The sequence below is a fragment of the Suricata suricatta genome, chromosome 9, assembly GCF_006229205.1.
Source record: "Suricata suricatta isolate VVHF042 chromosome 9, meerkat_22Aug2017_6uvM2_HiC, whole genome shotgun sequence".
Classification (NCBI taxonomy): Eukaryota; Metazoa; Chordata; class Mammalia; order Carnivora; family Herpestidae; genus Suricata; species Suricata suricatta.
The window spans coordinates 39,925,655-39,941,735 of NC_043708.1; the positions used below are offsets into that span (position 1 = coordinate 39,925,655).

Consider the following 16,081-nt stretch of genomic DNA (forward strand, 5'->3'; position numbering starts at 1 on the left):
TAAAAAATGTACTTGATTATCCCACCCTAGCTGCTACCTAATCTGAGTTTTATTTCTAAAGGCTCCTGAGTGGGAAGACTTAAGCGCTTGCACATTCCTAGCTCATGAAGTAATTGCATTCAATGTACACCAGATATTGGTAGCAGAATGTGAGCGACAGGGAATAAGGGGATGAGGTAACTGAAGAAGGAGGTAGCAGTCAAAGAAGGTACAAATCTACACCCAGCGTGACAGAGCTATGACTCCCTACCACCAATTGGGGAAAAAAGCAAGTATCCAGCAAATGAGGGTGTTTACAGAACACCAGCTGGCCTGGTGGGACTTCTCCAGCACCATCTGCCCCCAAGAGGTTCTCACTTGGGCCCCAGGCTGCTTCCTGGGGGAGCCCCAGGCTATGAGCAATACTGATCCCCACTGAGAGCCACCTGCCCAGACAGCCTCCTTTGAGAGCAACCAGTTGCCCAGGTATTAGATTCAGTCTCTTACCCTCAGGCAAGCGTGAAACTAACCTTCTCTGCTGACCTTCTTTCAAGCCTTCTGCTCCCTCTCCACTCCTGTAAGTGAGCAGTTCTCCTAAATTCCTGATAAAAAGAAGCAATGCAGACAGGCATATTTCATATCACTGAAAGCCGGGCCTTCCATATTGCCCCCACAAAATATTATGCAGCCATTTGAAACGATGATTATTGACCAAAAAGAGTTCATACTAGGTCATTAAATTGAAAGTGCAGTGAACATCGATATGACAGTGTTTTTAAAATAAATGTCTATATGAATATTTTTTAAAGCATAAAAAATATTAACCATGGTCATCTCTGGAGTGTGGAATTACAAGTTATTTTTTTTCATTTCGCCCACCCATGTTTTCTAATTCTTTGATGAATGTGTACTGTATTTATAATGTTTTTAAATCAGTTAAAAGAAAGAAATCCAGTCTCCAAATATGGGGAACAATTTTTTTTCCTTTTTTTATGTTAGGGACTTTTGAGACGGCGGTTGCTGAACAGGGGCACTACAGTTCCCTAAGTCTGGGAGAAATCTCCACTGGCCACAAGAGTTCTCTAAGTGCACTGTGCCCCACCCCCCCCAGGAACAGAAGAGCCTTATAAAGAAAACTGAGGCCTTGGAATACCACTGATTAAACACAGCAGAACTGCAGGAGGCTTGAAGGGAAAAATCTAAGTAACATGGCTTTAAAAATTTGTTTAAAGGAAATAAAAGTACCCTTTAAATAAAATATATTGATTTTGAAACCTTTATTATGACCTTTTCTTGATGATCAAAAGTAGAATTTTATTCATAACCATTATAATTTTCTTTTTGTATTTTTACCACCGCTACATAATATAAAACATCTGCTGCCCTGGGACTACCCGCCACGTATCCAGGCCCACGCCTCAACTACGATGCTGTTTTTAACTGTATTTTCTGTGCTTTTTAGCAGCTATACAACTTGTTTGGTTTCAATAATATAAAACCTTTATGTGGTTATTTAAGGTTTAATGTGTACATGGCTTCATCTCCTAAGAAAATTTAAGTTTCCTACCAAGAGATCTTGCTAGCTCTCCCCAAATTTATTTTTTTTCCTTCTTCCAGAGTAATGGACTTCCAGTTTTACCTAGGGCACATAGCCAGCCATAACAAAGTCCACATGTCCTAGCCTCCTTGCTGTTAGAAGTCACAGTGTGATTAAGTTCTGGCCAGTGTGAGATCAATAAAAGAGCTGTGTGCAACTTACAGGAAGTGCCTTTCAAGAAAGGAAGCATGCTCTTCTTTTCTCCTTTTTCCTGGTAATATTGATGTGATGGCTGGAGCTCATGCAGTCAGCTGGGACCTGAAGTGAAAGTCATGCCAGGGAATACAGAGCAATAAGAAATGGATAAACTGGGCCCTGATGGTATTATAAGCCTTCCCTAACTGACTGTTTTTCTCTAGATTAATTTTAGGAAAGAAATAAATTTCCATCCAGCTTAAGTCTTGGTTATTGAAAAAAAAATTTTTTTAAGTTTATTTATTTATCCTGAGAGAGACAGAGACAGCACAAGTGGGGGAGGGGCCAAGAGAAAGGAAGACAGAATCCTAAGCATGCTCTGCACTGCCAAGAGAGAGCCTGGCATGAGGCTCAAACCCACGAAACAGTAAGGTGGTGTCCAGAGCCAAAACCAAGAGTTGGATGCCTAACTGACTGAGCCACCCACGTGCCCCTAGACTTCATTATTTTGAAGTTTCTATCACTCACTGATGAACCTAATCCTAATAGGCAAAAACAATGAACACATTGTCATTCACCCCCTGCAAACATTTCTTGAACACCTACTGTATGCCAATCTCTGGCCTGGCTCTAGAAATATAGCACTAAGCAAAGTATACAGAAACCCTCTCCTCTATTCCACGCATGTAGTCCACATTCTAGCTCAGCATCCACACAGCTCCTAACGCAGTGCTATGCATATGGTAGGTATGGAATAGCTGATGAATAATTCAACAGTGAGCCCTCCTGTTTATCTTTTGGTTTAAAACTGATTTTGTGTTCATAAATCTGAGAACCTTTGTACAAATAATGCTCGAAAGCAAAAATTACAACTACTTAAAAGAAACAAAATTATTTGGGTGCCAGGGTGACTCAGTCGGTTAAGCATCTAACTTTGGCTCAGGTGGTGATTTTGGTGTTCATGAGTTCGAGCCCCACCTCAGTCTCTGTGCAGACAGCTCAGAGCCTGGAGCAGGTTGGGTTCTGTGTCTCCCTCTCTCTCTGTCCCTCTCATACTCATGCTCTCTTTCTCTCAAAAATAAATAAATATTTTTAAAAATTTAAAAGAAACAAAATTATTTAACTAACCTTTTCTGTTACCATAATCCCCATCCACCAAAATTAGGTAAATACATTAACAAAGCCTATTGTTGCCTTTTGAGTTATAATAAACAATGATGGAGTCATGTTGAGAGCTCAAAATAATGCATTGTAATGTTAAACATACTCTCTCTACATCCATTTCCTTATACATAATGAGGATATGTATATGACTGTTGTGAGAAGAGATATGATATCAAATGAGATAATGTCTCAGAAGCAGTTAATAAATGTTAGCTGTATTCAGTTGATAATAAATATTAACAGCTTTAAAAATAGTCATAATCTTTAATTGAGTAATTCAAATTCTGGGATTCTATCCTAAGAAAATAATCCTAAGTATGAGGGGAAATGTTATGAAAAAAAATGCTCATCCCAGAATCATTTTCATAGACACAAACCAGGGATTTAGTGGCCTTTCCCTGACACTCTTACTTTCATCCAGTGGAGAGCTGAGGCCTCGTGCTCTGGCCCAAGCCAAGATCTATAAACCCAGAACTAGCTGGGAAAATATAGACAAGGTTAGGAAGAGGCAGAAAGAACAGAGAATTTAAGTCCAGCTTCCTGGCAAGGCAGCCTTACCAGAAGGAACAGTTCAAAAAGTCAAGTACATCAGGGTAGAGCAGAGCAAAAAAGCCAAAATGAAGCTTGACCTCTGAGATCAAGCTCCTTGAAGGAACATTCTAGAATGTGAATTCTGGAGAGATGCCCTGAGAATGGGTGGGGAAAGGAAGGAAGAACATATCAGGCACAGTTGGTGGGTGGGCCAAAGTTGCTGGGTCCTGAATAAAAATAAAATAAGTTTCCATCATGGGAGGAATGGCTAAATGAAATATTGAATACCACGATAAAATATTACATACCATTAAAAACAAAAGTGCTGATTAGAAAGACTACAGTAATCAGAAGAAAATGCTTGCTTGCTAGGTACATATGTTTACATAAAGGCATATATATGTACACACATGTATAAGTAAATGTGTATACGTATATATGTATATATATGCTTATATATGGTATATACTTATATACAAGTTTTTAAATAAACATATATATGTATGTGTATATACGTATACATATTTATGTATAGGACAGCAACTATGGCATATGCATAGGAAAAAAACTTGGAGGAACATAAAAATACTAAAAATTGTTTGATTAGTACGGTAAAGTAATGTTGATTTGCCTTTCTTAAAGTTCATTTGTTTATTTTTGACAGAGAGGGAGACAGACAGAATCTGCAGCAGGCTCCAGGCTCTGAGCTGTCAGCACAGAGCCTGATGTGAGGCTTGAACTCATGAGCCATGAGATCAGGACCTGAGCAGAAGTTAGATACCTAACTGACTCAGCCATCTAGGCACCCCAATTTGCCATTTTTAAAAATTTTATTTAATGTGTAGGTTTTAAATAACTTTTTACTTAAAAATTTGGGTGTGAGGACAAAAAGAAAATTAGGCACATTTATCTAAATGTTACAGTGCTACTCTTCCACAAATTTGTTTTTTAAAAATAAAATATGCGTGTCTTAGGCAATGAGCCATGTTTTCAGCCTCTTAAATCCTTTCCTCTAAATATCAAGTAATGAGATTCTGGAGAAAGAATGTTTCTCCCTTAGCCTAGTTTTGGCTTTGGGGGAATAACTGTAACTCTTTCCGAACATGGGATATCATTTAAGGGACGAAACTCAAAAAACTCATTGATGGGATAAATGCTAGTGGTCAGCAAATAATTGGCTCTGTTCCAAAGATTCTAACTTGGTAAACCTTATTCACACATTACATAAAGTAATACAAAAGGAAGCAAAGGATTCTTACAATCCTCACATTGTATGTCCTTTTCATTCCTATTAAGAACTTCTCTATAGAATGGGTGTCATTTCAGCCCCTGAATTCACCAGAGCACAAGTTCATCTTTGATTTTGGTAATTCTATAGCTGTGATCAGAATCAATTAATCCATATAACAGATTAACCGCATGATTATCATTTCAGTCATAAGGCCCACCAAAGACTTCCCATAAATTCTCTGAATCAGCTGAATTTAGGCAAATATTTAGAATAACATCCTTCTATCAAGGACTGATTTTGAATTTAATTTTTAATTTTTTAAAAATTTTCTAATGGGAAATGTAAATGTCTCTTGGATATCAGATAAAAATGCATTTACATGGAAAGGCAGAGACCCTTGACTTTAAAAATCAAATGGCGGGGTGCCTGGGTGGCTCAGTCTGTTGAGCGTCCAGCTTCGGCTTAGGTCATGATCTCACAGTTGTGTGTTCGAGCCCCACATCAGGCTCTGTGCTGACAGCTAGCTCAGAACCTGGAACCTGTCTTCTGCTTCTGTGTCTCCCTCTCTCTCTGACCCTCCCCTGTTCACGCTGTCTCTCTCTCTCTCTCTCTCAAAAATAAATAAAACATTTTTAAAAATCTTAAAAAAAAAATAAAAAATCAAGTGGCAAAAGAGCAAGTAAGGTATGATCTCATTCTAAGAACAGAAATACATAGGTATGCATAATTGGAAGAGGGTCTGGAAGGATATACAATAAAAGTTGAGTAGGAATCCTCTCTAAATAATAAAAAGTGTTTCTTTTCTTATTTTTTGCTTATTTGTATATTTAATTTTCTATAATACACATATACTGTTTGTAATCATAAAAGTTTGTTTTCAGTAAAAAAAAAAAATCTCCTCTTAGAGTTAAAAATAGATTTCTGTATTTCCTGCTTCTAGCTAAGTACTATATTCAGAATAAAATGCCGAACCCACCAGAAAGCAGAAAAGACTCCACTTAAGTTAAGGAATATAAATTTAAAAAGAAAATCACATGGGAAAAAAATATTCTCCAAGATTCCCTGCCCAAGTTTGCCAGTTCAAAGACTGAACACATTTTGCATAAGATTTTAATAAATAAATAGATTTTAGGGCTGTTTACCAAAACCAAATTCTACTCCGATCATTTCATTTCATGAAACTCTCTAGGCTGCAACTCTGGTATCTGCTTATAGCATTCCCTTTAAAATGTAACAGCTACAGGAACCAGTGATACAAGGACATCTTTTATATTTTGGTACCCCTGAAATATTCATCTGTTATATTAAATATAAAGGTAAATTATTCATTGACCACTTCAGCTGCAATGATTCTAAAGCACCTGTTATTTACCTGGGCAACGGTCCTCATATTAAAATAATTCTCTGAGTCAGCTCTAGGTTCCATGCTGCTCCTCCTTATGTTTGACAGATAGGTTGTATCAGCTCCAGAAAAGCACTGTGAGCCAAGGAGTAAATAACCATTTTCAAAGGCATAATTATATACTGCAGTTATATTATAGTCAGAGATATGATGATCAGGTAAATAATTAAAAGCAACAAGTCTGAAACAAAATGATCCCAAGGAACCAAAAGGTACTTTTATGTCAACTTTCAAGCAATATATGTATGTAAAAAGAATCTATTTTTTAGCCCCAAAAGAAAATGTAGTACAGAAATAAATTGTATAGCTCCCCTCTACCTTCCAAATTAAAGGTTTGCACCTAGAAATAAGTAAAACAAAATTGACTGTGCCAATCCTAAACACACCCTCCTCCTCAACATTGATGAAAGACTTCCTTGCTTTTAATGCCTCATACAATTATGTGACATTTGAAAACCAGAACACTGAAAGCTTATATGTGTTTTCAGAGTAGGTGGAAAATTGGCTAGGGCAGAGGGGTGGCATGCACATCGATTGGCTCTCTGGCAGAACTCTGCTGGGTCCTTGAAATCCATCCCTATAAAAATAAATGGGTCAGTGGATTCTGGTTCTGCCATGACAGTGTGAGTCCACTATGGCCTAGCCCTCCTAATGTTTACAATTAAAAACTCTGGTAAAAATATGGGGGTGGGGGTGGAAAGAACTACCTGAGCACTGTGAAAATAAACAAAAGCAAGTGGATTTGGGGGTATGAGTGAGTTTTTGATTTTCTTTCTTTTCTCATGCAGCTTTATCCTGAAGACAGGCCCCAATTTCAGAGTAGTGAGTGGTATAGGCAGCTAAAATTCCGATAGAAACCTGTCTCTTCCATCCAGAGGAAGCAGGAAATGTTGATCCTATTGGGTGGAGTGAATGGGAGAAATCCCAGAGAAGAATGAAGTATAGAAACAGGTTCCCCAATTCTGTATATTAACTCCATTCTGTGTATTGAGCCAAGCATGCAAGGTATAGATTCAAATCAACGTAGCAAAGGCTTGGAGAATTTTTTAAGTAGGCTTCATGCCCAGCATGGAGCCTAATGAGGGGTGGAGCCCAACATAAAGCTTGAACACACCATCCTGAGAGCATGACCTGAGAGTCAGCGGCTTAACAGAATGAGCCACCCAGGTGCCCCAAGGCTTTGAGAATTTAAATGAGATACGAACCATCTGCATTAGTCTCAAACTAATCCCTGAATTACATGTATGCAGGACAGACCCAAAGTGGTACAGCAAAGTATTGTATGAATTAACTGAGACTTAAACCACTACCTGAAAAAATATGAAGAACTTAGGTCAGAGCTTAACTGGGTTGATTACCTGCTAAAGCAAAAACATCAACATGCTCCTAAGGATTATAAAAAGCTCAGACAGGGGCACCTGGGTGGCTCAGTCAGTTAAGTGGCAGATTTCAGCTTAGGTCATGATCTTACAGTTCGTGGGTTCAAACCCCACATCAGGCTCTCCTCTGACAGCTCATAGCCTGGAGCCTACTTCTGATTCTATGCCTCCCTCAATCACTGACCATCCCCGGCTCACGCTCTGTGTCTCCCTCTCTTTCAAAAATAAACATTAAAAAAAAAAAAGCTCAGACAGAATCCATATAATATTACATTGACAATGTTCAGGATACAATCTGAAATTCCTTGACAACCAAAAAAAAGGAAAATGTAACCAATTCTTAAGGAAAAAACAATTGATAGATACCAACCTCAAGATCACCTAAATAGTGAAATTATCAAGGACTTTACAGGAGCTACTAGAGGGGCACCCAGGTGGCTCAGTTGGTTAAGTGTCCAACTCTTGATTTCAGCCAGGTCATGATCTCACAGTTCATGGGATCGAGACTCACCCATGTCAGGCTCTGCACTGACAGCACAGAGCCTGTTTGGTGCTCTCTCTCTCTCTCTCTCTCTCTCTCTCTCCTTTTCTCTTTCACACCCCCTCTCCCCAACTCATGTGTGCACTCTCTCAAAATAAATAACTTCAAAAAATACATAATAAATAAAGGAGCTATTATAACTATGCTCCATGAGGTAAAGGAAAGCACATTTGAAATAAATGAAAAGACAGAAATCACAGGACAGAAATAGAAAATAAAAACAACAACAACAAAACATACACATTTGGAAACTTTAGAATGGAAAATACATTATCCAAAATTTAAAGAAAAATTTCTCATTGGATGGGTCTGACAGAATGTAGATAACAAAGCAAAATGATAGGTCAAAATTATCCAAACTGAAGAACAAAGAGAAAAGATTGGGGGAAAAAAAGAACAGTTTACAGACCTTTAGGATAATCAAAGAGCCAAGGATTAGAATTCTACAAAACCATCACTAAAACAAATAAATGAAGTTAACAAGATACACAGCTCAAGGTTAATAGACAGTATCAATTGTATTCTCTTATACCACCGGCAATTGGAAAATAAAATTTATAAAACTTCCATTTATAGTATCACCAAAAATCATAAAATACATAGGAATAAATCTAGCAAAAGATGATCAAGACCTCTATACTAAAAACTACAAAACACTGTTGACACAAATTGAAGACCTAAATAAATGGAAAGATACAGCCTACTCATGGATTAAAAACTCATTATTTTTCTTTTTTTTAATGTTTGTTTGTTTAGAGAGACAGTGAGTGAGAATCCCAAGCAGGCTCTGGAATGTCAGCGCATAGCCCGTCTCAGGGCTTGATCTCATGAACCATGAGATCATGACCTGAGCCAAAGTCAGGAGTCAGATACTTAAATGATGAGCCACCCAGACACCCAAAAAGTCATTATTTTTTAAATGACAGTATCTCTTGTGCAAACTGTTTCATTTCATACCAATAAAAATTTCAGCAGGGTTTTATTTTCATTTTATATTCTGTAGAAATTGACAACCTAATTCTAAAATTCACACGATAATGCAAAGGATGTGGACCAATCAAGGAATTAATAAGTAGGATGAGAAAAGCAAAGTTGGAAGACTTGCCTTACCTGATTTCAGTACTATAAAGCTACAAAAATCAAGACATTTTGGTATTGGTTAAAAAATAGGCATACAGATAAATGAAACAACAGAATCCAGAAATAGATATATGTATCAATTGTTTGAGTGTGTGTGTGTGTGTGTGTGTGTGTGTTAACAAAAGTGACAATTCATAAAGGAAAGTTATTTCAACAGTTATAATTTCTTTATGTTTTATTTTATATTTGGGAGAGAGAGAAAGCACAAGCAGGAGAGGGGCAGGGAGAGAGAGGGACATAGAATCTGAAGCAGGTTCTGAGCTGTCAGCACAGAAACCAACACGGGACTCTAACTCACGAACCAACCACGAAACCATGACCCGAGCCGAAGTCGGAAGCCTGGCCAACTGAGCCACCCAGGTACTCCTCAACAAATTGTTATAGATCAACTGAGTATCTGTTTGGAAAAATTGAACATCTATTCTTACTTCACTTCATACCCAAAAATTAATTCAAAAGAAGGTCACTGGCCTATGTGTAAACCTAAAATAAAAAACTTCTAGAAGAAAACACAGAAGAAAATCTTTGCAACCTTGGATTAAATAAGATTTCTTAAATGGGACACCAAAACAACAAATCATAAAAGAAAAAATAGAAAACCGGACTTGATAAAAATGTAAAACTTTTGTTTTCTATAAGGTGCCATTAAGAAAGTGAAAAGAAAAGCCACAGACTGGAAGGAAATATTCACAACATATATCAAAGGACTTTTACATGGTATTTATAAACAACTCTACCATTCAATAGTATGAAGCCCAGTCACCCAGTTTTTTAAACGGACAAACTATTTGAGCAGACAACTAACCAAAGATACACAGATGCCAATAAGCACATGAAAAGATACTCACCATTATTAGTTATTTGGGAAATTCAAATTAAAACCACAATGAAATACTATTATACATCCACTAGAGTGGGTGAAATGAGAAAGACTGAGCATGTGAAATGATAGCAAAGATATGGAGTAACCAAAATTCTCCTACATTCCTGGTAGGAATGTAAAATGGTATAATCAGTTTGGAATGTATTTTTATAATTTCTTAAAAAGTTAAAAATATACCTATCACATGACCAAAGCATTCTACTCCTGCACATTTAGCCAAAAGAAACTAAGATAACTTTCTCCACAAAAATCAGTACATGAATGTTCTTCACAGCTTTTTTTCTTTTAATAAAAGCCCCAAACTCGAAATAACCCAAATGTCCACCAACAAATAAATAGGATGAACAAACTGCCATATGTCTACACAAAGGATTACAACCCCGCAATAAAAAAGGAATGATCTATTGAGGCATAAAATAACATGGAAGAATCCAAAAATCATTATGTGGAATGAAAAATTCAGGTCAAAAGAGTATACTACATAAAGTAATTGTTAGTGACAGAAAGCAAATCAGTGGTTTCCTGGGAAAAGGTGTGGAGGGAGAGATGGATTACAAACGGTATAGAGGAAACTTCTGAGAATGATGGAGATATTTATTACATTGCTTGTGGTGTTTACATGGGTGTATACATATGTCAAAACTGTTCCAATTGTGCAGTTCAAATATGTGCATTGTACTGGGCTTCAATTGCATCTCAGTGAAATTATACCAAAAATAAGAGAGGGGGGAGGAAAAATCCAACTTATTGACAAAGGCAACAAGTAGTTCAATACCTCCAGCCATATGGTGAACTGGACAACCTAATCATCTCACTGCAAAACAATTAGAAACAATTGGTAAATTAGTAACAAATGTCTTTTTAAGTGTGTATTGACTGCACTAAAAAGAAAGATACCCAAGTTTAGTCTACCCTGAGTCAGGGGAGAGGTTGCTGGTCCCCTAAACAAGGGGCTTTGGTTTAGACAGGCACTCACAGACCAACAGGAAGTTGGGTTTGATTTTGGACTAAGACTCCCCCCTATTCCTTAAAGCAATGAACAGCTAATACCCTCAGTAAAAGGTTGATCTGAAAACATTCTACTTGCTAGCCCAGGATTAGGACAAGGAAGCTCTTTTACCTTGGAGAAGGTTTTCTCTGAGAACATTCCTATCCTCATGTGGGCTCAAGATTTGAAGGTCTACTACCTCTACAATCAGGTAAACCAAACAATTAATCTAAAAGGTAGTCCTGGCCAGCTGAGTGGAAAAAAGCATGTGACTCTTGATCTCAGGGTTGTGAATTTAAGCCCCATGTTGAAGGTAGAGATTACTATAAATAAATAAACAAATAAACAAATTAATTAACACTTTAAAAAAATTTTTAATTAAAAAAATAAAATGTGGCCTAGGCTGAAAATGTCCCTGAAGCTGTTTCCTGACAGGAAAGAAACACAAAACTTCTCTGTATGGTAAAATCCTTAACCAAGCCTCAGGATGCACCCAATAATACCCCACTGGAAGTGAGCTCACAAGACAAAATAACAAAATACATTAGAAACCTAGAAAGGCAATATGTGTGCAAAGGTATAGGACTTGGATTAACACTTTTGTTGCTAAATAGTAGAATTTTTCTAAGCAAAGCAAACAAGTAGGTCATAAAATCTGGTGCCCTGTTGTCAGTTAGGACACACTTACAACCCCATTAGAAAGAATTAGGAATTGTATCTACTATACAGGCCCATAAAATGAAGGAAACAAGTTACAGAATAATATGTTGAGACTTCATTTTGAGGAAAAAAAATATAAAGATGATACATTTCTAGGTACATATAAGACAATATGGAGGGACATCTGGGTGGCTCAGTTGATTAAGCAGCCGACTTCAGCTCAAGTCATGATCTCATGGATCGTGGGTTCAAGCCCCACGTTGGACCCTGTGCGGACAGCTCAGAGCCTGGAACCTATTTCGGATTCTGTGTCTCCCTCTCTTTCTCTGCCCCTCGCCCACAATGCTCTGTCTCTCTGTCAAAAATAAATCAACTATATTTTTAAAAAGAAAGACCACATGGAAATATATACACCAAACTTGCTGGAGTAGTATTTGAGGAACATTAATGGAGAAGAATTTAAACACCTGTGTTTAAGTATATATTTTCTTTTTTAACAATGAAAATATATTTTCTTTTTTGCAATTTATTTCAATAAAGGCAAATAAAGAGATTTTTGTGTTTGTTTCTAACAACAGTAGCAGCTATTTTGTCACTGAAACTAAGGGACAAAACCCATTTTCCAAGTGCAGTACAACTGCTGGGTACAGAGAAGTCAAGCAGTAGACAGATGAGGACAAACCCAGGGTTCTTTGAAACTCCTGTTTTTCACGCTTCTCTTCGTTTGGCGTTGTCACCTAAAACGTAATTATTCAGAAGGTGGTTTTCAGAAAGCATCCCCTTCTAAGAATAATGTTCATTGAAAACAACTTGGAAATGATTCAAGAACTGACTGCAGGTCACAGTTGCCGTACACAATAAACTTCATAGCCTTCCCCCAAAGAGATCAGATCACAGCATTAGAAAAGATGGTAAGATCATCCCCTTGCTTGTGCTTGGCTTAAATTTAATCAGGTAGTCAAAGAAATTCTAGTCTAGGCAAACTGATTCCATAAAAACATAGGAATACTAAAAGACTAAAAACATTTTGAGAAATTGAGTTGTCTGAGATGTCTTGCTAAAAAGATGTCATGTGAAAAAAAAGAAATCTTACCTTTATAAGCCATGGAGAATCACTTGCTATGTTCCAATGTTAAAAACCTTCTTAGAGATAAAAGGCATATAAATATTTCTAAGACAAAATTTAAAAATTGGATAGTTAAGGAAATTTTGTCACATTGAAATTTAGCATCTGAAAATTAATTATACTTGAGCACAATTCATAACAAACATAAAAATTATGAGACTGAGTGGATTCTAGTTTCCTTTTAACAAAAATTTATCTTCCCATTGGCCAAATTTTGGGACATGTTGAGCATCAAAAATAAACAGTAACTATGACTGTAAGATACCAAATGAATAAAAATCTATGAGTCCACTGTGATATTCAAAAAAGAAAAGGGGAATGTTGTAGAATGTTAGCTAATAAAGCTAGAGGGAAAGGTATGTAGAAAACCACCATTTTGAATCCCCAAGGTAACAACTGGTCCAGGCAAGCATCAGCAGTGTCAGCTAAATTCATGAAGTGAAAGGTTGTAAAGAATATCCATACAGTACGGAAGAATCACCCACAAATACTAAGTCCCTTTGCAAAGAGGGAAAGAAGCCTTTATAATGAAGAAATCTCTACTCACCAACTAAATCAAGGGAATCACTCTTAAATTCAGTAATAGTATGGCGACCTGAAATTGTTTCCTAACATGAAGCAATAAAAACACACAAGATCACTAGTGAAATCTTCTTGCCAAGAATGTTTAACCTGAATCCAATCAAGCCTTACATGGTTTATAGGAAATAAAAGGACGAGATGTTAAAAAGACAGCATCAGGAAACAACCAAATCCAGAATATGGGCCCTTTTACAAGACAACTGTCCTGACTTTAAAAGCCCAATGTCATTTCTAAGAAATGTGGGGAGACTATTCTAGACTAAAAAGACTAGCAATCTAAAATCAAATGCAATATACTGATCGAATCCTGGCTGGGGAGAAAAAAGGAGGAAGCTGCTGTTAAAAAATTCTGAAACAAACTGGAAAATTTGAAGAGATTAAAAACTCGATTATATTAAGAATTATTGTCAGTTTTCCTTGTGTGATCATGATATTGTAGTTAGATATGGAAGAATTTCCTTATTCTTAGGAAATACATGCTTAAGTTTTTAGAGATGAAATATCACGATGCCTGAAATTTACTTTAAAATAGTACAGTAGTATGGTGGAAGGAAGATTGCCAAAATCTGTCTTTGACCTTTAAAACCAGCAATACTGTTTGACCTAACATATGTATGAGTTAAAGCAGTATAGCAAGATGTTAGCAATTGTTGCATTGCTACACAGGTGTTTACTGTATGATCTTTTCAACATCTCCAAGTTGGAAATTTTTTTATACTAAAAAGTTGGTGAAATTCTCAAAAATCCCTTCCTTAAAAAACATCTACCAAATTTACTTCAATTTTAAAGAAGTACCTTAACTAGTTGTTTTTTTTTTCACGTGTATTTATTTATTTTTATTGAGAGAGTAGGAGCAGATGAGAGGTCAGAGGCAGAGAGAGAGAATCCCAAGCAGGCTCCACAGCTCAGCTCAGAGCCCACTGTGCTTGATCTCCGGACCAGGAGATCACACCCTGAGCCGATATCAAAAGTCAGTTGATTAAGCCACCCTAGGGCCCCTACCTTAACTATTTCAAAGAAGTGGTTTGCTTTTCCTCATTTGTTTACTCACTATTCATTCAAAGACTACACCCAAAACCTGCTTTGATTACTGCAAATATTCTAATGCTAGAATAGAAATAGAAATCCCAAAATCATCAGCACAAGATTTAGACGTGTAACTGGTTTTAGACCCAAATGACAAACTTAACAGCAGTAAAACAAATTGTTTATTACAGCATATAATGCGTTATATTAAATTTACACAATGATATATAAAAACACATACTGTTTATATCAAACAGTAATTTAACATCAATAGAAATATGAAAAACAAATACTATTCATGCACAAAACATGCATATATTGGTATAAAAAACAATTTTACACAATACTGTTTACCAAAAAAAATTTTTCTTTTTAAAAAAAGCCCTTCCAGACAGGGTCAGTGGTCCAATCTGGACTGGATTGCACTAATATGTTTGGGCCAAGGCTTAGGTGGCACAGTGCTCACTGAGCAATTCTGGGCTTGGAGTCACACTCAAAGGTTATTTCACTACAAGTGAATTTCTCTGTACCCAAGGACCAAAATGTTATCCCAAAGGCAAGACTTTACAGGAAGAAATGCTGGATCTGCTGCAAATCAGAGAGGAGGAGAAAGGCATCAAAACTTTGTTGGCTGATCAGCCCTAAAAGGGTTCCTGTAACCAGGGCCTAGGCACCAAGGGTGGCAAACGTTTTAGTGAATCCTTTTAAGGTTATTACCAGCCTCCCTTATCCAGGTCACCAGCTCTGGATCTAGGGTCTGGTCTTCAAGCTGAGTCCAGTAAAACAAACAGTTCTGGGAAGAAAACAGAATGGGGATACAGCTAAGAACGGGCGATGTTCTAAAAAACTCCAGAAAACCGTGACTGTCCGTAGTACCTACTTCACACAACTGTACGTGATGCCTCTCACCCGGAACACTCTCGTGGAGACACTGCCCTAAAGAACCAAGAAGCACATGTATGTCCTAAATTCCGTCCACCTGCCCTTGAGGTCAAACGTAATCTGAATCTCATCCCAGTAAGACTTGAACATCGAAACCTGCGCCTTCACAGATGCTCAGAGTATTTCAAATAAAAATCACCTGATACCACAAAACTCGTTCACTATCACCACCAGCAAAACATTCTTTACCTTCCGTTAAAGGCACTAGTGTCCCTACATGATGAAGACGAGACATAATTTACCTCAACAAAAGGAAAAGCGGTCCATGAAACTGTCACACAGAAAACAGAAGCCGCCACGTTTTGTCGTCGGTAACCAGACAAGAGCAGCCCCTTCTCCCCACCACTGGCGGTCCTCACACGGTCGTCATCAGTTTCAGGGAGCCGGACCGAAAGCGCAGGATTTTCTTCTTGAGGTTATGGGAAGCCTTGATTTTGACGAAGGTTTTCGTGGGGTTGCTGTGGAGGTCTGGGCCTGCGACCGCCTGGATGGGGAGCGTCTGCACAAACTGGGACCAGATCAGGCCCCCGCTCTCGTCTGAGTCACTGGAGCTCGTGCTGTCGCCCGCGAACTCCCCCTCGCTCACGCTGGACTCGCTGTCCCCGAAGCAGTTGGTGGTGTAGTTGCTGCGCTCGTCCTCGCTGGTGTCCAGCACGGTGGAGTGGAAGAGCGACTCGCACTCGGCCGAGTACTCCGAGTCGCTGGCCACGTAGGCGTAGGGGCTGGCGTAGGGCAGCGGCATGGCGGCGGGGTACAGCCCCACGTGCTCGCGCCG

At 37.9% G+C, this 16,081-nt stretch overlaps 1 protein-coding gene and 1 long non-coding RNA gene across 3 annotated transcripts in view; both read right to left on the bottom strand.

Annotated features, from left to right (window-relative positions):
• LOC115300817 overlaps positions 1–6,079 on the bottom strand; it is a 31,868-nt gene extending 25,789 nt beyond the window's left edge. The window contains exons 1-3 of one of the 2 annotated variants that reach the window (XR_003912866.1): positions 6,010–6,079; positions 1,739–1,834; positions 510–581 (exon numbers count right to left, since the gene is read on the bottom strand). This is a non-coding gene — a long non-coding RNA (uncharacterized LOC115300817). Of the gene's footprint in view, positions 1–509; positions 582–1,738; positions 1,835–3,433; positions 3,517–6,009 lie in introns of those variants that run through there. The other variant, XR_003912867.1, reaches the window with a different exon arrangement.
• Positions 6,080–14,193: 8,114 nt separating this feature from the next.
• Positions 14,194–16,081, bottom strand: part of DACT1 (dishevelled binding antagonist of beta catenin 1) — a 14,338-nt gene continuing 12,450 nt past the window's right edge. Inside the window, exon 6 of the mRNA XM_029952184.1 lies at positions 14,194–16,080. Coding sequence (XP_029808044.1) covers positions 15,662–16,080 — 419 coding nt within the window. The 3' untranslated portion in view covers positions 14,194–15,661. The remainder of the gene's footprint in view (position 16,081) is intronic.